The sequence below is a fragment of the Mustela lutreola genome, chromosome 11 (assembly GCF_030435805.1).
Source record: "Mustela lutreola isolate mMusLut2 chromosome 11, mMusLut2.pri, whole genome shotgun sequence".
Taxonomy (NCBI): Eukaryota; Metazoa; Chordata; class Mammalia; order Carnivora; family Mustelidae; genus Mustela; species Mustela lutreola.
In genome coordinates, this window is record NC_081300.1 from 82,539,702 (window position 1) to 82,563,223 (window position 23,522).

At 39.0% G+C, this 23,522-nt stretch overlaps 1 protein-coding gene across 1 annotated transcript; it reads left to right on the top strand.

Annotated features, from left to right (window-relative positions):
- Positions 1-9,602: 9,602 nt before the first annotated feature.
- LOC131811462 (nck-associated protein 1-like) lies at positions 9,603-13,213 on the top strand (the record flags this gene model as incomplete). The annotated part of the gene is given in 1 exon segment (XM_059140048.1): positions 9,603-13,213. A coding segment is annotated over 1 exon segment (3,477 nt), but the record flags the coding sequence as incomplete, so codon positions are not given.
- Positions 13,214-23,522: the final 10,309 nt, after the last annotated feature.

Genomic DNA, 23,522 nt, shown 5'->3' on the forward strand with positions numbered 1-23,522 from the left:
GTTCCCAAAGCTCATGTTCTCTAGTGCCATTAATTTTTAGGGGACCAGGCAAACCTTAAACTTGTGCCCCTTAATTGGATCCCTGTGCCCCCACAATCTCTTTGAATGCCTTTCACCATGATCCTTGAATGAGCTCTGAGACCACTGCTGGTACCTAACACTTCTTGGTACCTTGTCTGTTAGGTTCTTGGAAGAGGAGGTGGCTATGGAGGTGAGTGGGGATGGGAGTGGGGGGATTTCTCCCATCACTTCCTTTTTTGTTTTTCAAATAATGGGTTTTGAGGCGGAGGGAAAGGTTAACCAGACAATTTATTTTCCTTCTCCCATTGATAAAATGTTTACCACTCCCCATTGGAAGAATTTAGATATTTCTTTAGAATCTCCAGGAAAATCTCCCAAACCAAGAACACCACCATGTGGATTCAGCCATCTTCTGATTCACCTCCAGATTGTCTCCTCCTAACTGCTCAAGCCACAGGTTAAGGGCGAAATGTTCAATGCCCAAGCACTTAAGTGGGGAACACATTTATCAAAGCAATTGCATGCAGCTCTGTATCTGCATACAGGGGGTCTCTCCCAAGCCTTTCCAACCTCAGCAAAACAAGAAAAAGCCCCAGCGACCTGGGGGTATATATCATTCATTCATTCCTGTGTTCAACACTCATGGCGGATCCCCACCGAGACAGTGGGAGAGCAAGGACGGAAGAAATCCTGGAAGCTGAAGTCTGAGGAGGATTTCAAATTGAAGTCAGAGATGAAAGAAACATCTGGACTTGGTCCTCAGGTACACGAAGTATTCTGCAACTGAGGCTAGAACCAGAGACCATTCTAATGAAAGGCCTCCACAGGTGGGCTCTCACAGGTGGGCTCCCACTCAGTTTCCTGTATATTCATTCATGAAATCCCTCTGCGGGTCAACATGCAGAACAAAACCATTTAATAAAAGTGACAATGAGGAGAGGAAAGGGATACAAGAAGGCATGTGAATGTGGAGAGAGGAAGAGCCAGGGCAGAAAAACCGAGAATCCCTCCCTGAGCTCCTTGCTGCCAGGGAGGTCTGAGGGACTAGTTTCCACCTGGGATCCCAAGTCCAGAACAAAAGCGGCGGGGCCACGGCGGGAGACAAGGGAAGGGGGACCTTGGCATGCGCGCATGGAGGTGCCGAATGATGGGGTCTAGCGCGCCCGCTGGCGGGGGCACCTCGGGCGGCGCCATCCCCGGCCCACCCCGTGCGGACCCGGGTGTGGCGCGGCGTCCGGGGTGGTCCCTGTGCCCCGGGGGTCGCGGGAGGCTGGGTCCCCACACCCCCCAGAGCTTGCGGCTCGCGCTTTCTGCTCCAGGTGAGGGCGCGGCGCGGTTTCAATTTACCTGTGCGCAGAGGGTCGTCTGGAGTAGCCATGGGGCTTGGAGGGGCAGCGCGGCCTCCCGGGCTGGGCTGGAGCACAAGAGCGCAAGGGCAGCGAGTCCTGTGGATCCTCCAGTCCCGACTGGGACGCAGCACAGAACCGCCGCGCTGCACGCCCCTCCTCCGCCAGCCCCTCCACCTCCTCCCAGACTCTTCGCCACGTCCTCCCCGAGCTCACTTCCGACTTCAGCAATTAGCAAAGTCCCTTCTCCGGGCCGCCCTCGCCCCGTCCCCCTCCTTCCTGAGGCAGAGGCCCGGGCCTGTGCACAGAGTGAAGCCCAAGGCGCCTGCGAGCATGGTCAGCGCCGGCGCTCAGCGGCCTCCTAGCCTGACTCCCCGAGCGGGTATCCTCGCGCAGCCTGGCTGCGAAAAGATCATCAGCCCTAATCCCCGGCTGTACTCTGGGTCACTTCGCTGGTTTCCTGATTGCGCCTGAAGACAGGAACCAGCTTCCCCAGCACAGGCCTGGGCTGAGATGCCTGCCTGCTATTTGAGCAGTCTCCTGGTCTCCAGGTAGGGTCTGCCTTTGCATGATGGCAGGTGCGAATAACTTCGACCTGGATGTTAGGGTTTTTTGTTTGTTATTTGGTCATTGGTTATTACATGACCTCCATGGTAGGTGCTCCACAAAGCGAGTGAAAAGAGGAAGCCTGATACATATGCATATGGCCATTCTAGAAAAAGAGCTTGAAGTTCTCTTGGAAGCTGGGCATTGGTCCTTCCACTATGGTTTAATAGCAAAGGGATTATGCACCAATTTACTTAAATGAGCATAGGTTGAAATCGTTTACCCGGAATAAATATTTAAAACAGTTATATTTACTAAATGTATCATCAATCATAAATCTATTGCACGAAGGTTACAGGCAATTTAAATGCAATATCACTCTCTTCAGGGTTTTAAATAATCCGTGTCTGCCTTGGTACATGAGAATGCAAAGATAGGAAATGGTTTGTAAAAGATCATATAATAGCTTTTACTATACTGTATCAGCAATTTATCCTAAAGGAGTGGCCTCCAGCTAAAAACTCAGCTTTGAAAAATGCAGAAAAGCAGCAAACATGTACATACACTCTTCGTGACCAGAGGCGTGCTTTGTGCCCCTCATCATCTCTTTCGTGGTTCTGAGACCCTTGGCGCTCAGTAGTTTAGTGTCTTATTCTCTGGAATAGGCCATTGAAGAAATACCAGGCCCAGAGAAGAAGGTCCTGCTGGGTGTCTGAAGAAAGTACAACCTTTTAGCTGAAGCTTTCCGGGGAATTTATTAGTGGTTTGGTCTGCTTCTGATAGGAAGGAAAATTTTTTTAAAAGATTTTATTTATTTATTTGACAGACATAGATTACAAGTAGGCAGAGAGCAGGCAGAGAGAGAAGTGGAAGCAGGCTCCCCGCTGAGCAGAGAGCCAGACATGGGGCTGAATCCCAGGACCCTAGGATCATGACCTGAGCCGAATGCAGAGGCTTTAACTCACTGAGCCACTCAGGTGCCCCAGGAAGGGAAATTTTTTAAAGAGTATTTTCTCTTTGAATCTATTTTGAGGTTTGGTTTGTGGTTCTTTCTGACTTCTCATGAAGATGGAATTACTTCAGATGTTGGTTGTCAGGATCCGCATATCAAATCGAGCTATCTTGTTAGCAATAAATAAATAAATAAATAAATAAATAAATGCTCAAGTGTTGGTATAAAGCTATTATGCTTTTCGAAACCCGATCTATAATTCATGTATCGTGTTCATTCTTTATCAGATTAAACAGGAGAGAGGTGCAGAAACGCACTTTCAGGTTAATTTTTTTACAAGGAAGATTGACTTATGTACCTACTTTGTTATTCCCTTTCATTCAATTTCCCTGAACTTCCTTTTCTATGAATTATAACAGTAACCCATCATTATTTTTATTGTTGGCACGTGCTTTGTGAACCATAAAGTGTACGCTATAAATGGGAGTTCTTTTTTTTTTTTTTTGCAGTTTACAAAAAACTAATTTTTTAAATTTATTTTTTATTTATTTTCAGCATAACCGTATTCATTCTTTTTGCACCACACCCAGTGCTCCATGCAAGCAGTTCCCTCTATAATACCCACAACCTGGTACCCCAACCTCCCACCCCACCCCCATTCAAAACCCTCAGATTGTTTTTCAGAGTCCATAGTCTTTCATGGTTCAGCTCCCCTTCCAATTTCTCCCACCTCCCTTCTCCTCTCTAACTCCCCATGTCCACAAAAAACTAATTTAAAAACATTCATCCACCAGAGTACCCAAAGGGCTCCCACATAAACTATCTGTCGTTCCATTATGTCATTCTGCTTTCGCTTCTATTGCTGTCCAAACAATGTTTTAAAACATTCTTTAAAATGGGCCTTTTTAACAAGATTTTTACAAAAGATTTTATTTATTCATTTGTCAGAGAGATAGCACAAGCAGAGGGAGAGGCAGGCAGAGTGGGAAGCAGGCTCCTGGTAAGCAAGAAGCCTGATGGGGGACTCGATCTCAGGATGCTGGGATTATGACTTGAGCTGGAGGTAGACAATTAACCAACTGAGCCATCCATGTATTCCTGAAATGGGCATTTTTGGCATTTCCTGATAGCACCTACACACTCATGAATCTCAGATTCATGATATATGGTGCTAGTGGACTTGACAATCATGCACTCACGCATGCTGGATTTGACTCACGGGCCTGTCACTGTGAATTTGGGTGGCTTGCTAAATTTGCTACATAGAAACCCAAGCATGTAAGAATTTGCAGGATTGTGACAGTTCAGTGGTATAATGTATACATAAAAATTCCTAAACCAGTGTCTCTCACAAAGTAGGTACAAATTGACCAGCTCCCTTCCTGCCTTCATTCTGTCCTTGGAATTCTGTCCCTTGGGAGAAGTTCCTACTTCCTTTGTTACAAGAAATGAACGATATTTACTACACTGTTGGTGCATAGCATGGATCAATACATTGAGTGATAGTATTAACATACTTCTTGAACTGCCCATTGCCCCCAAGCACCAAATAAAATATCATGCTCTGGGGAAACCAAAGTGAGAGGTCCCCAACTTTTAGGAGTTATGGACAGGAGAGAGATGCACATACTGTGTCAGTGTAGAACCAGGGTAACTAATGTTTAAACCAGGAAGAGAATGTGTGTGGAAGAAAGGCACCGATGATGTATAAAGCCATTTGGCTGGATGGTGACTACCCTCAGACTGACAATTTGCCATGAAAGCTTCCAGGCAAATTTGAGATCTTTATTAGTGACAATATGGCTATAGCCTTAAGGGGAAGAAAAAAACCAAAAACCAAAAACCAAAACACACATACAAACTGTTGGTCTTGTGTCTTTTCACAAATAATGACAGTTATCAGAAATTTTATCTTTAAATGGGGAAAACAGCAACTGAAAATGTATTTCATTTGATTCATCACAGAGTATGGTGTTTTTGTTCATTTCACACCATTTTTGTTAAGTTTTATTTAAATTAATGTAATCTGAGATAAAATGTTAATATTCCTGAGGGTATGGACAATGAATACAAATGAACCAGCTAAGTGGGCTCCTGGACAGGGTCTGATCTATTTATAAAAGTAGCTGGAGCTAAATTGTTTGTTCCAGAAGAAGATAATGCCTTCCCTCCGTTGCATTTGCCTTCTACAACCTAAGTGGGAGTTAATACGTTCACTTGTCTCCTTAAATTTTGTCCAGAGTGTGTTAAAGCAGTCATAGGGGACCTGGGTGGTGTTGCCATCTGCCTTCTCATAACAATGCCCCAGTTTTCTCCTGGAGAATCAACGTTCCCGCTTTCAGTCCATGCACTTGGGCAGCGGCAACTTCACACTGGCTCCTGACACTAGCAGTGGCATGTCACCCACTAATGGCCTTTGAGAACGTCACTGAGTGAGCCGTGAGTTTAGTAGATGCACAAGACCTTTGCTGGGTCGATGAGGAGGTGGGTCTCTGAATAACTAGCCCGAGATCCACTTGCGTGTGGTGGAACAAACGAGCAGTGATGTGTTGGCCAGAGTGCCCATCCTAGAGAGCCCTGAATGCCAGACAAAAAGCATTTGAGACTATTTTTTCAGGCAACAGGAAGCCAGGAAGCTAGTTTTGAAAAGCAGCACATGAAAATTTGTGTTTTTGGAAGATTAGTCGGGCAACTGTTTGTACGATACGGTGGAAGGAGGAGAGTTTGCAATCCCTGAGTGCATTTAATCTTTATGATGCAGTGTAATTTATTATGAAGTTGAATTTGCATCCTTATCCAAACGTAAGGGAAACTCCTGTCCAAAATTGTAAATGTTTTTTGGTTGCCTTTTTTTATAAAGATTGTATTTATTTATATGACACAGAGAGAGATCACAAGCAGGCAGAGAGGCAGGCAGAAAGAGAGAGAGAGATGCAGGCTCCCGGCTCATCAGAGAAACTGATGCGGGGCTCGACCCCAGGACCCTGAGATCATGACCTGAGCCAATGGCAGAGTCTTAACCCACTGAGCCACCCCGGTGCCCCTGGTTGCCTTTTTAAGCATTCCTTATCTCACATGAAGTGATTACAAATTTGCAGATGTGCATTAAAATGATGTATTCCAAAATGTTAACAGAGGAATTAAAAAACTTATTAAGTAAAATATTATCATTTTTTTGATTTGAAGCCTATTTGACAAGGGACATAGCATTCTGGTACATATAGGTATACATGAATAATTATTTTTTTAAAAAAATCTTTATTTATTTATTTGACAGAGATCACAAGTAGGCAGAGACAGGCAGAAAGAGGGAGGGGAAAAAAGGTTCCCCGATGAGCAGAGAACCTGATGTGGGGCTTGATCCCAGGACCCTGAGATCATGACCTGAGCTAAAGGCAGAGGCTTAACCCGCTGAGCCACCCAGATGCCCCTAAACATGAATAATTCTTAAAGGTTCCTCTACTCACTTATATAGAAGCCCTTTTCCAAACAGAAGATTAAATCTCTCTTGGCTACTCCTATCAGCTTATTCTGAATTATTTTCCATCCAGAAGCATGAGCTATAAAACAACAGTTTTTGCACAGTCTTTGGTTTTCCACCAAGAGAATCACATAATTTGTGGTGATTCAGTGTGGTGTGTTGCTAAAAGCATTTCCAATGCTGTGGATACAAGAGGGTAGTGCAGAGAGGTAAGGAAACAGGAGAAAATGTATGGCTCTCTAATGAGCACTTTATTCTAGAATTTTCCTCCAGCCTTGGGAGCTCACCACTCACAAGTGTGTGCTGTTGCCTTGATCTCATGGGCCACAGTGCTTAGCATCTTCCAGCTGCTTTTTTTAGTGAATACACATATGTAACAATTGATTTCTTGCCCCGGACATTGAGAGAAATATCTGTTCAGAGGGATGGACACTCTGAACCAAAACCAGAAAACACTCTCTGTATTCTTCTTGTTTAATGAAAAAATATGGTTAAACCACTTTTGACAGTCTACTACATACAGCAAAATGTAAATCTTAATTGAAATATGTCCTCTCAGCTGTGCTTTAGCAACTGAGTCCTGAGCTTTTCAGGTTTTCAGTCTGAAAGAGTACACCTCTGGTGCTCTGAAAGGGAAGAGAAAGGACACCCTGTTCTCCACATAAATTAAAGAACAGAAATCTGTGCATTTAAGTGGGCCATATAAAATTTATCCAGCAATTATCTCCTAACTCCTTCCTATCCAAATTACCTGATATGCTCTCCCTACTCCTTTATTCCACGTTACTGCCTTTTCCAGGATTCTGTCTCACATCACAACAGGTCTTCTGTTATTTCCTTCTTGCAAGCTAGTTTTGTTTTCTCCATCTAAAAAAATCAACAATCATTGTGTATTTCAATTCCCATTTTCCTCAAATGCATTGATTCTTCTTATCTATTACTCTTTTCTCATACTCAGTGTCTTTGTCTTTATGGGGTTTGTACTTTGCTTTTCCCCATCCTTTACTGCCATTATATAATCAAATCTAATAACTTCTTAGAGAAAGTTAAAAATTCCTGCATAGCCACACGTGAACACAAAGTCACTGATTTTTAGCAAACCTATAAATAGTCAGACATCCATTCAATTTCTATTTTTTAAGATTTTATTTATTTATTTGACAGAGAGAGATGACAAGCAGGCAGAGAGGCAGGCAGAGAGAGAGGAGGAAGCAGGCTCCCTGCTGAGCAGAGAACCTGATTTGGGGCTCGGTCCCAGGACCCTGGGATCATTACCTGAGCCGAAGACAGTGGCTTAACCCACTGAGTCACCCAGGCGTCCCTCCATTCAATTTCTTAACTGAGTCTCAAATGCATCCTGAGTTCTAACCTAAAACTAAGTTCTACTTCTTACACATTGTTATATGACCAAATTCTTTCAGTTCAGTATTTTGTAACATTTAAATATTAATCAATTGAAGCTTTGTCTGTGTATTTCTATGAAAATAATTTGAATACTGTAGATTTATTGTTATATTTATAGATTTATAATCAAAGTTTCATCAGTTGAAGTTTTTGGAAATTTCAGATATAATGATTAACCTAAAATGATACTGCCTCAAATCCCTCTGATATCAAGGCCCAACACCTGATTATAGCCAAACCTGTGGTGGATAGTTCCATGGGAAATTGCAGTTACTTTACACTGATAGCATCTCATGTTCTCTCTCTCATTTTAGAATGTCTCCAACACAACCCAAAAGTGTAGGAGAGTTAATGTCCTCTGAGGAAAGCTCTCAGTGAAGTGGAAATAAGAACCATAGATAAAATTGTCAGTTTTCAGGTCTTCTAGAGGACAACTTAAAGAAGTTTCTCAGGACCTTTCAGTAAAAGCAAGCCTTCATTTTCTATCCACAACAATTATATCAACAATGTACCTCTTTGACAAAGTTGCTTCTTCACTGTATCACTTTCCCATTCTTTTCTACCTTGGATAATCTCCCAGATAAACTAACAGTACTCAAATCCTTTGTCCTACTCTTTGCTCTCAGGATACATGGAGCCAAAAGGCTTAGATTAATATCAAGTTCTGAATGGGATCTTAGAGCTATTTCTGTCCAGATTTTCATAAACATAGGGACCTTTGAATTATCAGGCTATAAATAAGTTATAAATGGAGGGGGCAAAAGCAAAAAGTAGAAATTTTTATGTTTGATTTTTAATCATGGTTAATTGACTTTATTGATTATTAAAAATACTAACATTATAAAAGTGTGGATCTTTGTAAAACAATGTCATAATGTAAGAAATAAGTTGCATAGTCCTTTTGAGAATATTAAACCACGTGTTCAGGTGCCATCTAATTTCTTGTTTAATCCAGAACTTTGGTGTGCATTATCTTGAGGAATAGGATTTTGAAGTCCGGACAGACTAACAGAAAACTGATCCAAATGTGTGTGTTTATATTTCTGCTTTTGTTGTAAAAATCAAAGTGTGATTGCTGGTTTAAAATGGTAAAACTAATAATGTTCATGGACTCTATTATAAATTTTCTAATTGTATGGGAAGAATCCAAGAAACATATAATTAATTGGTTTGCAAATCCTCAAAGAGCTACAGGATCAGGTAGTGGTATGTTCTGATTCAACAGCATCATAATGCAGCATTTTATATGTGTGGCTAATGGATATTTTCATGAATGTTTGCTAGCTAGTCAGCCAATACAGAGAAATATTAGGTAGGGTAATTACTCACAGCTGTGTTTAATAAAATGAGAGAAAATTATCAAATGACACTAATAATAATAATCCTATAGCAGGCTAAATAATTCAATGATAATTACAAGTATTAATCTAGCTTTCTTCCCTGATTATGACTCTTCTCTCCTTTATCATAATGGGAGTAGCAGATTGTCTGCAATGAATTGTGAAAACCCAGCAGTGACTTTGGCAGTGAAGGTCTCCCATCAATTTTGATAGGTTAAAATGATTCTGGTTGGTCTTGAGCAAATGTATCAATTTTTTTTCTGTGTGTGTCATAAAAGAAAGAAGCAATAGTAAATTCTTGCTGTTATTCCATGGAGCCAATAAAATCATACTTCCAAAAGGCAGGGGGCTGACGGGGCCCGTGCTGCTGCGGGGGAAGGGACCCCGAGCCGTCTGCCGAGACTCGCTCGGTCACCCGCGCGGGATTGGGGCGCAAGGGTCATGGGCGCTCTCCCCTGAGACGGAGGTCGCGGGCGGGGGGGGGGGGAGGGAAGAGGCCCGAGAGAGGTTGATGCGGAGGCCGCGGGCCGGTGACTGGGCGCAAGGCGGCCGGCGGCGGCAGCGGCGGCGGCGGCACCACCACCACCACAACTACCACGTCGGGCTCTGTGCTGCAGCCCAGTCAGCAGAAGCTGGCGGAGAATCTCTTCATCCTCAACGACTGGTGCGTCAGCATGCTGACTTGTCTCTACAACATCAAAAAGGCATGTGGAGATCCCAAGGCAAAACCATCCTACCTTATTGATAAAAACCTGGAATCTGCTGTGAAATTCATAGTCAGAAAGTTCCCTGCTGTAGAAACTCGCAACAACAATCAACAGCTTGCACAGCTACAGAAAGAAAAATCAGAGATTCTGAAAAATCTGGCATTATATTACTTCACATTTGTAGATGTTATGGAATTTAAGGACCATGTTTGTGAATTGCTGAATACTATTGACGTTTGCCAAGTCTTCTTTGATATTACTGTAAACTTTGATTTAACAAAGAACTACTTAGATTTGATCATAACCTATACAACACTTATGATACTGCTGTCTCGAATTGAAGAAAGAAAGGCAATCATTGGATTATATAACTATGCTCATGAAATGACCCATGGAGCAAGTGACCGAGAATATCCATGCCTTGGTCAGATGATTGTGGATTATGAAAACCCTTTAAAGAAGATGATGGAAGATTTTGTACCCCACAGCAAGTCTCTTTCAGATGCACTGATTTCTCTTCAGATGGTGTATCCTCGAAGGAATCTTTCAGCTGACCAGTGGAGAAATGCCCAACTATTGAGTCTCATCAATTCACCTAGTACAATGCTTAATCCTTCACAGTCTGACACCATGCCTTGTGAATATCTCTCTTTGGATGCAATGGAAAAATGGATTATCTTTGGCTTCATTTTGTGCCATGGGATTCTAAATACTGATGCAACAGCATTGAACCTTTGGAAGCTAGCTCTTCAAAGTAGCTCTTGCCTCTCTCTCTTTCAGGATGAAGTTTTCCACATTCACAAAGCTGCAGAAGACTTATTTGTAAACATATGAGGCTAGAATAAGCGTATTAATGACATAAGAGAATGCAAAGAGGCAGCTGTGTCACATGCTGGTTCAATGCACAGAGAAAGACGTAAATTTTTAAGGTCTGCACTGAAAGAATTGGCTACTGTCTTCTCTGATCAACCTGGCTTGCTAGGTCCGAAGGCACTTTTTGTTTTTATGGCATTATCCTTTGCCCGTGATGAAATTATCTGGCTACTTCGTCATGCAGATAACATGCCAAAGAAGAGTGCAGATGACTTTATAGACAAGCACATTGCTGAGTTAATATTTTATATGGAAGAGCTTAGAGCACATGTAAGAAAATACGGACCTGTAATGCAGAGGTATTATGTGCAGTACCTTTTTGGCTTTGATGCTGTTGTTCTCAATGAACTTGTGCAGGATCTTCCTGTTTGCCCTGAGGATGAATCGATTATCATGTCCTCTTTTGTTAACACTATGACTTCCCTGAGTGTAAAACAAGTTGAAGATGGGGAAGTATTTGATTTCAGAGGAATGAGATTAGATTGGTTTAGATTACAGGCATATACTAGTGTTTATAAGGCTTCACTTGGCCTTGCAGATCACAGAGAACTTGGAAAGATGATGAATACAATAATTTTTCATACAAAGATGGTAGATTCCTTGGTGGAAACGTTGGTGGAAACATCAGATCTCTCCATATTTTGTTTTTATAGCCGTGCTTTTGAGAAGATGTTTCAACAGTGTTTGGAGTTACCCTCTCAGTCAAGATATTCAATTGCATTTCCACTACTTTGCACTCATTTTATGAGTTGCACACGTGAACTGTGTCCAGAAGAGCGACATCATATTGGAGATCGCAGTCTTTCCTTATGTAATATGTTCTTGGATGAAATGGCCAAACAAGCTCGAAATCTCATCACTGATATTTGCACAGAATAGTGTACTCTTAGTGACCAGTTGCTACCCAAGCATTGTGCCAAAACCATTAGTCAAGCAGTGAATAAGAAGTCAAAAAAACAGACTGGTAAGAAAGGGGAACCTGAAAGGGAAAAGCCAGGAGTTGAGAGTATGAGGAAAAACAGGCTGGTAGTGACCAACCTTGATAAATTGCACACTGCACTTTTTGAATTGTGTTTCTCTATAAATTATGTACCAAACATGGTAGTTTGGGAGCATACGTTTACCCCACGAGAATATTTGACTTCTCATCTGGAAATCCACTTTACTAAGTCAATTGTTGGAATGACTATGTATAATCAAGCCACACAGGAAATTGCAAAACCATCAGAGCTTCTGACAAGTCTAAGAGCATACATGACTGTACTGCAGTCAATAGAAAACTATGTGCAAATTGATATTACAAGAGTATTTAATAATGTTCTTCTTCAACAAACACAACATTTAGACAGTCATGGAGAACCAACCATTACAAGTCTATATGCAAATTGGTATTTGGAAACTTTGTTAAGACAAGTCAGCAATGGTCATATAGCTTATTTCCCTGCAATGAAAGCATTTGTGAACTTACCTACAGAAAATGAATTAACATTCAATGCAGATATTGAATGATATTCTGACATATCAGAAATGAGGTCATTATCAGAACTACTAGGCCCATATGGTATGAAGTTCCTAAGTGAGAGCCTTATGTGGCATATTTCATCACAAGTTGCTGAACTTAAGAAACTTGTGGTGGAGAATGTTGATGTGCTAACACAAATGAGGACCAGCTTTGACAAACCAGACCAGATGGCCGCACTCTTTAAAAGATTATCATCTGTTGACAGTGTCTTGAAGAGGATGACAATAATTGGTGTAATTTTATCCTTCCGGTCATTGGCCCAGGAAGCACTTAGAGATGTCTTATCTTACCACATTCCTTTTCTTGTAAGTTCAATTGAAGATTTCAAGGATCATATTCCAAGGGAAACTGATATGAAGGTTGCAATGAATGTATATGAGTTATCATCAGCTGCTGGATTACCTTGTGAGATTGATCCTGCCTTGGTGGTAGCTCTCTCTTCACAAAAATCAGAAAACATAAGTCCGGAAGAAGAATATAAAATTGCCTGCCTCCTTATGGTCTTTGTGGCAGTTTCTTTGCCAACATTGGCTAGTAATGTGATGTCTCAGTATAGCCCTGATATAGAAGGGCACTGCAACAACATACATTGTTTGGCCAAGGCCATCAACCAGATCGCTGCAGCTTTGTTTACAATTCACAAGGGAAGCATTGAAGACCATCTTAAAGAATTTCTGGCACTTGCATCTTCCAGTCTACTGAAGATTGGCCAGGAGACAGATAAAACAACAACAAGAAATAGAGAATCTGTTTATTTACTGCTAGATATGATTGTGCAGGAATCCCCATTCCTGACAATGGATCTTTTAGAATCTTGTTTTCCTTATGTCTTGCTGAGAAATGCATACCATGCTGTCTACAAGCAAAGTGTTACATCTTCTGCATAAAATAATAAAATATCTACTTATTGAAGACAAGCACGCATTTTTTGTTGCTCTGGTTTTACCTGTAAACTGTGGAACTATTTTACCTTAAGGCCTGAAAAACAGTTTTGTGGATTATAAATTTCTTTCATACAGTTGTATTTCTGATCATTTGTTTCATTCAATATGGTTGGACTACAGTATACTTGGTTGATTTAGGTTTCATATTCACTGAATTCACAAAAGTTATTCCTATAATTTTAGAATATCATTGTTTGAAAAACATACATTATCTCTATGTTTTTGATATTTGAAAATGAAAAAATCTTTGCTTGTTTATTTCTGAAAAAGAATGGTATTTAGTGATTATTTTAGATAGTGATATTATAGCATTCAACTGTGTGTAAATTATTTCATATAGGGAAGAGTTCTGATCTGTACCTATGGTTCTTAATGAAAACAAAACTGGATGTGCATTTCTGTGATGTTATGAATACATTTCTACTTTATTTTGAAACACTTGCCAAACTAAATATTGTAACACTGTATAACATTAAAAATGTTAAAGGACTGCTTAACATTAGAAGCAGACTATGTCCAGAAATTCTAAAACAGCAGCATATGTTGTTGCTTGTATAAAGCCTGGTGATAATTTTTAGACTAACTTCCATAGTGCCCTACAGGCATTAGCACTACCATTGTACCCTGCTGTATAATAAACAATCTTAGACATTTATCAACTGTTGATACAAATGATAGTCCCTAACCACTTTTTATATGTTTTAAATTTTTGAAATACAAGTGTACCTGCCATAACATAAACACTAGACTGTATAACCAAAAAAAAAAAAAATCATACTGCCAACAAGAGGCTGTTGACACCGTAAGTGTAGTTAACTGTCTTGAAATACTAGGCCTCGAAATAAAATTCCAATATTTCACATAACCTCTTTTTTTTTAAAGAAAGAAACAAAACAAAACAAAACAACTATACTGCCTACATTTAGGGCCCTGCTGTTGTGTTACTATTTTTGAACATGTCTACTGTAATTGCATATATATATATTTTTTTTTTCTGTGCAATAAATTCATTTAGAGATAAATTTGGATTGCAAGTTATTTTGGGGGTGGCATGGTATTTGTGGCTAGTCTTACAAGTAAAAAGGACTAAAAGAAAGAAGAAAAACATTTTTTATCCCAGCATATTTACATCTGTCCAAAGTACTTATTTACTATAATACTGACTAATGTATAATACTGTACACAAAGAAAGAAGTTAAATGAGTTATAATTCAGTCGAAGTATAGCTGGCCATTTTAAAACTTACCACTGAATCTTTCTGGTATGAAATGTGATATCTGACAATCTGGTCCAGTTCATTACATCAGGTCATTTGTATGTTCTTCTTACCATTTTGATAGCATAACACATTTTATAATCCAGACATTTTACAATGGAACTATGATGCATGTATTTTCAAAAGTATAGACATACATGAAGCTATGAGGTCAAAAAAGATGAATGTCTGTAGTACCATATAGACTCAACAAATAAAAGTGTCCAAGGCTCTAAGTGAGATTTAAAAATATTGTATAAGATTAGGCCAACATGTGGTTTTGATATAAATCACCTGTTCTTAAATTAGCGTTACAATCGTTGAGTACAGTGTTGAAAATGGCAGATAGATTTTAGCTATCTTTGCTCACTAGGGAAAATGGAAAAATGTTTAGTTTGGTCAGATTTTCACTTAACTTCTGAAAAATCTTACATTTGAGAGAACCCTTCTGAAATAAGAATCCTTAAAGACATAACCCCTTTGGCACAAGTTTTCAAGAAACTTGTTTGATGTTGTAGACAATTATATGGCACATGTACTGTTCTAGATGTTTCATGCCAATAATATGTAAGCCATACCAAGGCTACATATACATATAGAGATGTTCCTCAGCTTACGAGGGGGCTATGTACAGAGAAACACATAAAAAATTGAAAATGCATTTAATACCCCTAAACTATCAAATATCATAGCTTACCTTAAGCTTATTTAAACATACTCAGAACACTTACATTTGCCTGCATTTGGGCAAAATCATCTTAAGCAAAGCCTATTTTATAACAAAGTATCAAATGTCACATGCAATTTATTAAATATTACACTAAAAAAAAGAAGAATGGTTATATATAGAATGGTTGTAAGAATATCAGGTGTTCACCCCTGTAATCTTCTAGCTGACTGGGAGCTGTGGCTCACTGCCCCTGCCCAGCATCACAAGATGGCACCATACCACATGTCACTGGCCCTTTTTATAAAGACCCAAATTCAAAATTCAAAGTACAGTTTCTACTGAATCACTTTCACTTTCACATCATTGCCAAATATATCATAAGTTGAATCATTGTAAATCAGGAGCCATCTTATTTGAAAGTTAAATCACAGTCACCCATATACACACAAAAAAAGGCCTTCATGTAGGGCCATCTATGGATCTCTAAACAACATAGCATGACATATCAACATAAAAAAATGGATGTGAAGGGGACAATTGCTTTGCGTCAGTACTCTGAGCAGTAACATACATGGCCTTACTCACCTAGCAGAACTCCAGAGCTAGCTGATGGCAAGGAATTTTACAAATGTTTGCTGAACAGCTTAGGCACTATTATTTTTAAATGTGTGCATGTCTGTTTTCTAAAGATATGTTAATTTATTTTATTGACTTATTACAAAACCAAATAATTTCCTCTTATTTAAGTGGCAGGTAAATAGAATTCTTTTTAAATTAAATCAAATGGCTTTTTTAGGGAAAATATACTAAAAATTCTGAAACTTGTATTGCTTATGAATCTTCTATTGGAATCCTTATCAAGTTGTATTTTTCAAGTTTTTCCTAAATCTTCAATGAATTGAAAATATTTTTTGGATTTTATTCAAGGCTATTAACACACAATTTCACTTTGTTAAATATAGTGCTAAACGTTCAACCAAAACGTTGTGTCTTTTTTTTTCCCACTACCACATCCTCCATCTACTGACTGGATTCTCTCCCCATCTAGCACATATATACCATTGTCTATCTTTAGGATAAGTAAGGGTCATCTTTTGTCTTTATTCTATTCCTCGTATGCTTCTGAACTTGTTGAATTTTAATATAGTCACACCATAAGCATCACATATTTGATTCCCCTTTAAATAGTAAACAGTGCACAACCAGAGCATACCTTCAAAGCTATCAATAGACTTACTCTGATATATTATTTTTGTATTTCTGTAAATTATAATAATTAAATTATAGAACAAGAGTTTCAGGTGGTAGGTGTTGTAAGTTTTACCCAAACTGACTTTTGTCAAACTCGTTTTTGTCATCATATATGTCAAGTAGTTTTCTCAGGTTTATTTTTAGAATATCCTTGTATAATGAATATTTACACTGATATCTAGTATAAAAATCTTGCAATTTATTTTACAAACATTAAGATATTGAAAATCAATCTATTTCTTTAATTCATTAAAGACATTTTTGGCTTGTTTCCAGTACTTTCTTACTGGTTGAAAAATGAATTTGAAGTAGTCTGAATTTCATTATTATATGGCACTTTCCCTTTGATGAATACAAAGACGATATTCTATATTAGCTATCGGAGAAGAATTTATTTTTTTAATTTTATTTATTTGTGAGTGAGAGAGAGCACAAGCAGGGGGAGCAGCAGGGTGAGGGAGAAGCAAACTGCCGGCTAAGCAGGGAATCTGTTGCAGAACTGAGTCCCAGGACCCTAAGATCATGACCTGAGCTAAAGGCTCAGGCGTTTAACTGACTGAGCCACCCAGGTGTCCCAATCTGAGAAGAGTTCTGTTTGATATTCCTATTAATATGAAGTTTAAAATCTAGGTAATTAACTTAATATTTTAGTGGCTATTACATATGCTCCAGGCAGAGAGTAAGAAAGAAATATTAAATCAACCATATTCTATGCATTCTAAATGAAAATAATTAATCATAATAAATCCTTCTATTTATGGAATATCAACTTATAAGCTTTCCTCCACATGAACAATGCCAAATACCAGAATAAAGGGTAATCTAATACAAATAAAGGATAGAATTAAAGAATTCTGGGAAGCCATTTAATTTTGAAAAATGGTGTTCTATTGTTGCTGAGATGTGGTTTTCAGTTACATAATATCTGATAACTGTAGAAGTAACATGAGTGTTACGTGAGATGAGAAATGGCATATAATTAAGATATTTTTAAAAGTACACATAAATACAAATTTGTAAACATAGCATTATGGAGGAATAAAAATAAATGATAGCTACACACTCTAAAGTGAATAAATCTTGGAAAGTTAATAGAGAAGTAAAACAAGGACAGTGCAAAAAGTATGGTACATTTTTATGAAGTTCAAACAAATTCTTTGAAACCGTAGATGGACTTAAAGATACTATTATGTCTCAAATATTGTAAAAATTAAGCAAGGAAATAGCAAACATAAAATAACCAAAGCATACAAACTTGTGTAGATACAATAGGTGTGATCATGTTCTACTTCATAAAGAGACGAGTTAATAGATAAATAGAAGTAACTAGATTTTTTAGAAGTTACTAAAACTTTGCCTGTTATTTCTTAGCAATATAAAATATATGTTTTTCTAACAAAAACGCTTATCTTAAAAATATTTAAAAATAAATTTCAGGCTACTCATAAGGTTATATTTACTTTTCCACTGAAGGAAAATCTGGTTGTTGTAGTTGTAGTTGTTTGTTTTAGTCTCCTCCTAGTTTTTATTATTATAATGTGGAATGAGGAACGTTAGATTGAAAAGTGAATTATTTTATAGACAAAAATCATTACTTGATTCACCTCCTGGTACAGCAGATGGAACTCCTGAAAACATGCCCTTTTGCCTTACAGAAGAGTAACAGTTATGCTTACTTCTGAAACATACTTGGTGGTGGCCCTAAATAGTGACACCATAGTAAACATTTTGAATATTTGCAATTAATTTTTATAGTCATAGGGCTCCAAAAGGCACTTCTGGTATCTTAGCAGGTATGTCAATAAAGCTAAAAGTTGCCTGACTCTTTAAAAATATTAACAAGGCACAAAACATGTCAGAAGTATTGTCCTCAGATATTATTTTTTTCCATATGCTCCTGATTCCAGACATGACAAGTTATTTTTTTTATTTTTTTATAAAAGATTTTATTTATTTATTTGACAGAGATCACAAGTAGGCAGAGTCAGGCAGAGAGATTGGAGGAAGCAGGCTCCCTGCTGAGCTGAGAGCCTGATGTGGGACTCGATCCAAGGATCCTGGGATCATGACCTGAGCCGAAGGCAGAGGCTTTAACCCACTGAGCCACCAAGGAGCCCCCATGACAAGTAATTTTTGATAGATATATATATACAATGTATTTTCCAGTTATAAGAAAAATGGTTCTGCTATTTTTAACCTTTTTAAAAAATTTTATAAATTTTTTAAATTCAAATTTTATTTTTTAATGTTTTATTTTCATTTTTTTTTAAAAGATTTAATTTATTTATTTGACAGACAGAGATCACAAGTAGGCAGAGAGGCAGGCAGAGAGAGAGAGAGAGAGGGAGCAGGATTCCTGTGGAGAAAAGAGCCTGATGCAGGGCTCGATCCCAGTACCCTGAGATCATGACCCGAGCTGAAGGCAGCAGCCCCAACCACTGAGCCACCCAGGCCCCCCAATGTTTTACTTTTCAATATACTACTTAGAATATAAAACCTATTCCATTTGTTAAGAAGTTTACCATTTAAAAAATGGTAATTTTCTCATTGTGTCTTCCCCTCTCATTGCTTTATATTGAATAAAAAACTTCACAATAAACATAACTGATGCTTTCCTTTTGATGGTCCCTCTGTTGGTCATATTGTATATGAGCCATGACAATTAGTTTTACAAAATTTATTGATGTTTGTTGATATGTTTTATCATAACTAATTTTCCCTCCCTTATCTAGATTCCCCAGCTTTCAGACAGGTGGACACTTCAATAAAACATACACAAGGAATGTATCAAGTACTTCTTAGACATTCTCTCAGATCCTTGAGGTCTCATTTTGCCTAGGTATTTGCAATAGGTTCTGCCAGAGGCACCACTGTGACAACTGATGTCCATGGTCTATCTCCTGCTAAGCTCAAGAGGTCACTGGTTTCCAAGTTTATCTATACAATTAATGCAGTCCAGCAAGTTCTTTTTTTTTTAATATTAACAAACTTATTTTAAAGTTTATATGGAGAGGCAAAGACACAATAGTCAACATAGTGTTGAAGGAGAACAAAGACTGAGGACTGACTTCAAAGTTTACCATAATGATGGGGCGCCTGGGTGCCTCAGTGGGTGAAGCTTCTACCTTCGGCTCAGGTCATGATCCCAGGGGCCTGGGATTGAGTCCCGCATTGCACTCTCTGCTCAGCAGGGAGCCTGCTTCTCCTCATCTCTCTCTCTGTCTGTCTCTCTGCCTATTTGTGATCTCTCTCTCTGTCAAATAAATAAATAAAATCTTTTAAAAAAAAGTTTACCATAACGATAATTGTAAGCAAGATATTGTAATACCACAGAAAGACTAGATTAAAGGAACAGAATATATATTATCAATTATATTTTATATTTAATATAAAAGCAAAAGCAATACAAGAAAGCAAAATACAATCCTTTAAACAAATGGTTCTGGAGTAATGGTGAAGCTAAATGTAAAAATATAAAATAAAAATAAAGTAAAATAAAAAAATCCAGGCAGATATAATACACTCTTCACAAAAATTAACTCAGATTGGATTATAAACCTAAACATGAAACATGTAGAAGGTAATATAGAAGAAAATTTAAATGACCTTGGTTTTGACAATAACTTGAGCTACAAAAGCACAAGCACTGAATTTAAAAATGTCTACTCTGTGAAACACAATGCCAAGAGAATGAAAAGGCAAAGCACAGACTATGAGAAAAAATGTGCAAAATACACATCTGGCAAAGGACTGTTAATCAAAACTACACAAAGACCCCTTAAAAACTAAACAATGGGGGAAAAACCTGATTAAAAATGAGCCAAAGACCTTAGCAGATACCTCACAAAAGAAAATATTACAGATGGCAAATAAGCATATAAAAAGATGCTTCACATCATATGTCATTAGGAAAATGCAAATTAAAACAAAAAAGAGACACCAGTACATACCCAGAATCCAGAACACTGACAACAGAACACGAAATGTTGGTGAGGATGTGGAGCAACAGGAATGCTCTTCCATGTCTATTGAGAATAAAGAATGGAAAACAACGTGGCAGTTTATTACAAAACTAAACAGTGGAGGAGTCAAGATGGCGGAGAAGTAGCAAGCTGAGACTGCTTCAGCTAGCCGGAGATCAGCTAGATAGCTTATCTAAAGATTGCAAACACCTGAAAATCCATCGGCAGATCAAAGAGAAGAAGAACAGCAATTCTGGAAACAGAAAAACAACCACTTTCTGAAAGGTAGGACCGGCGGAGAAGTGAATCCAAAGCGACGGGAAGATAGACCCCGGGGGGAGGGGCCGGCTCCCAGCAAGCGGCGGAGCAACCGCGCACAAAATCAGGACTTTTAAAAGTCTGTTCCACTGAGGGACATCGCTCCAGAGGCTAAACCGGGGCGAAGCCCACGCGGGGTCAGCGTGGCCTCAGGTCCCGCAGGGTCACAGAAGGATCGGGGGTGTCTGAGTGTCGCAGAGCTTGCGGGTATTGGAACGGGAAAACCGGCTGCAGAGACAGAGCTGACAGTAAGCTCGCAGCTCCGTGTTACCTTGAACCGGTCGCAGGCTCGGTGAGCTCGGAGCGCGGCCGGAGGTCAGGCAGACGGGAGTAACTGGGCGCGGTTCTCTGAGGGCGCACTGAGGAGTGGGGCCCTGGGCTCTCGGCTCCTCCGGGCCGGAGACCAGGAGGCCGCCATTTGTATTCCCGTCCTCTGGAACTCTACGGAAAGCGCTCAGGGAACAAAAGCTCCTGAAAGCAAACCCGAGCGGATTACTCACCCCGGCCCCGGGTAAGGGCGGTGTAATTCCGCCTGGGGCAAAGACACTTGAGAATCACTACAACAGGCCCCTCCCCCAGAAGATCAACAAGAAATCCAGCCGAGACCAAGTTCACCTACCAAGGAGTGCGGTTTCAATACCAAGGAGAGCAGCAGAATTCCAGAGGAGGAGAAAGCCAAGCACGGAACTCATGGCTTTTTTCCTGTGATTTTTTTTAGTCTTGCAGTTAATTTAATTTTTTCTTTTTCATTTTTTTTTTTTTCTCGCCTTCGGGTAAAATTTTTTTTTTTAACTGTTACCTTTTTCTTTTTTAACGACTTTTTACTAGTTTATCTAATATATATATATATATATTTACATTTTTCTTAGGTGTTTTCTTTTTTAAAAAATTCTTTTCTTTTCTTTTCTTTTTTTTTTTCTTTTTCTTTTCTTTTTGTTTTTTTTTTCTTTCTTCCTTTTTGAACCTCTTTTTATCCCCTTTCTCCCCACTCACGATTTTGGATCTCTTCTAATTTGGTTAAAGCATATTTTCCTGGGGTTGTTGCCACCCTTTTAGTATTTTACTTGCCCCTTCATTTACTCTTATCTGGACAAAATGACAAGACGTAAAAATTCAACACAAAAAAAAGAACAAGAGGCAGTACCGAAGGCTAGGGACCTAATCAATACAGACATCGGTAATATGTCAGATCTAGAGTTCAGAATGACAATTCTCAAGGTTCTAGCCGGGCTCGAAAAAGGCATGGAAGATATTAGAGAAACCCTCTCGAGAGATATAAAAGCCCTTTCTGGAGAAATAAAAGAACTAAAATCTAACCAAGGTGAAATCAAAAAAGCTATTAATGAGGTGCAATCAAAAATGGAGGCTCTAACTGCTAGGATAAATGAGGCAGAAGAAAGAATTAGTGATATAGAAGAACAAATGACAGAGAATAAAGAAGCTGAGCAAAAGAGGGACAAACAGCTACTGGACCACGAGGGGAGAATTCGAGAGATAAGTGACACCATAAGACGAAACAACATTAGAATAATTGGGATTCCAGAAGAAGAAGAAAGTGAGAGGGGAGCAGAAGGTATACTGGAGAGAATTATTGGGGAGAATTTCCCCAATATGGCAAAGGGAACGAGCATCAAAATTCAGGAGGTTCAGAGAACGCCCCTCAAAATCAATAAGAATAGGCCCACACCCCGTCACCTAATAGTAAAATTTACAAGTCTCAGTGACAAAGAGAAAATCCTGAAAGCAGCCCGGGAAAAGAAGTCTGTAACATACAATGGTAAAAATATTAGATTGGCAGCTGACTTATCCACAGAGACCTGGCAGGCCAGAAAGAGCTGGCATGATATTTTCAGAGCACTAAACGAGAAAAACATGCAGCCAAGAATACTATATCCAGCTAGGCTATCATTGAAAATAGAAGGAGAGATTAAAAGCTTCCAGGACAAACAACAACTGAAAGAATTTGCAAATACCAAACCAGCTCTACAGGAAATATTGAAAGGGGTCCTCTAAGCAAAGAGAGAGCCTACAAGTGGTAGATCAGAAAGGAACAGAGACTATATACAGTAACAGTCACCTTACAGGCAAAACAATGGCACTAAATTCATATCTCTCAATAGTTACCCTGAATGTTAATGGGCTAAATGCCCCTGTCAAAAGACACAGGGTATCAGAATGGATAAAAAAACAAAACTCATCCATATGTTGCCTCCAAGAAACTCATTTTAAACCCGAAGACACCTCCAGATTTAAAGTGAGGGGGTGGAAAAGAATTTACCATGCTAATGGACATCAGAAGAAAGCAGGAGTGGCAATCCTTATATCAGATCAATTAGATTTTAAGCCAAAGACTATAATAAGAGATGAGGAAGGACACTATATCATACTCAAAGGTTCTGTCCAACAAGAAGATTTAACAATTTTAAATATCTATGCCCCCAACGTGAGAGCAGCCAACTATATAAACCAATTAATAATAAAATCAAAGAAACACATCAACAATAATACAATAATAGTAGGGGACTTTAACACTCCCCTCACTGAAATGGACAGATCATCCAAGCAAAAGATCAGCAAGGAAATAAAGGCCTTAAACGACACACTGGACCAGATGGACATTACAGATATATTCAGAACATTTCATCCCAAAGCAACAGAATACACATTCTTTTCTAGTGCACATGGAACATTCTCCAGAATAGATCACATCCTGGGTCCTAAATCAGGACTCACCGGTATCAAAAGATTGGGATCATTCCCTGCATATTTTCAGACCACAATGCTCTAAAGCTAGAACTCAACCACAAAAGGAAGTTTGAAAAGAACCAAAATACATGGAGACTAAACAGTATCCTTCTAAAGAATGAATGGGTCAACCGGGAAATTAAAGAAGAATTGAAAAAAATCATGGAAACAAATGATAATGAAAA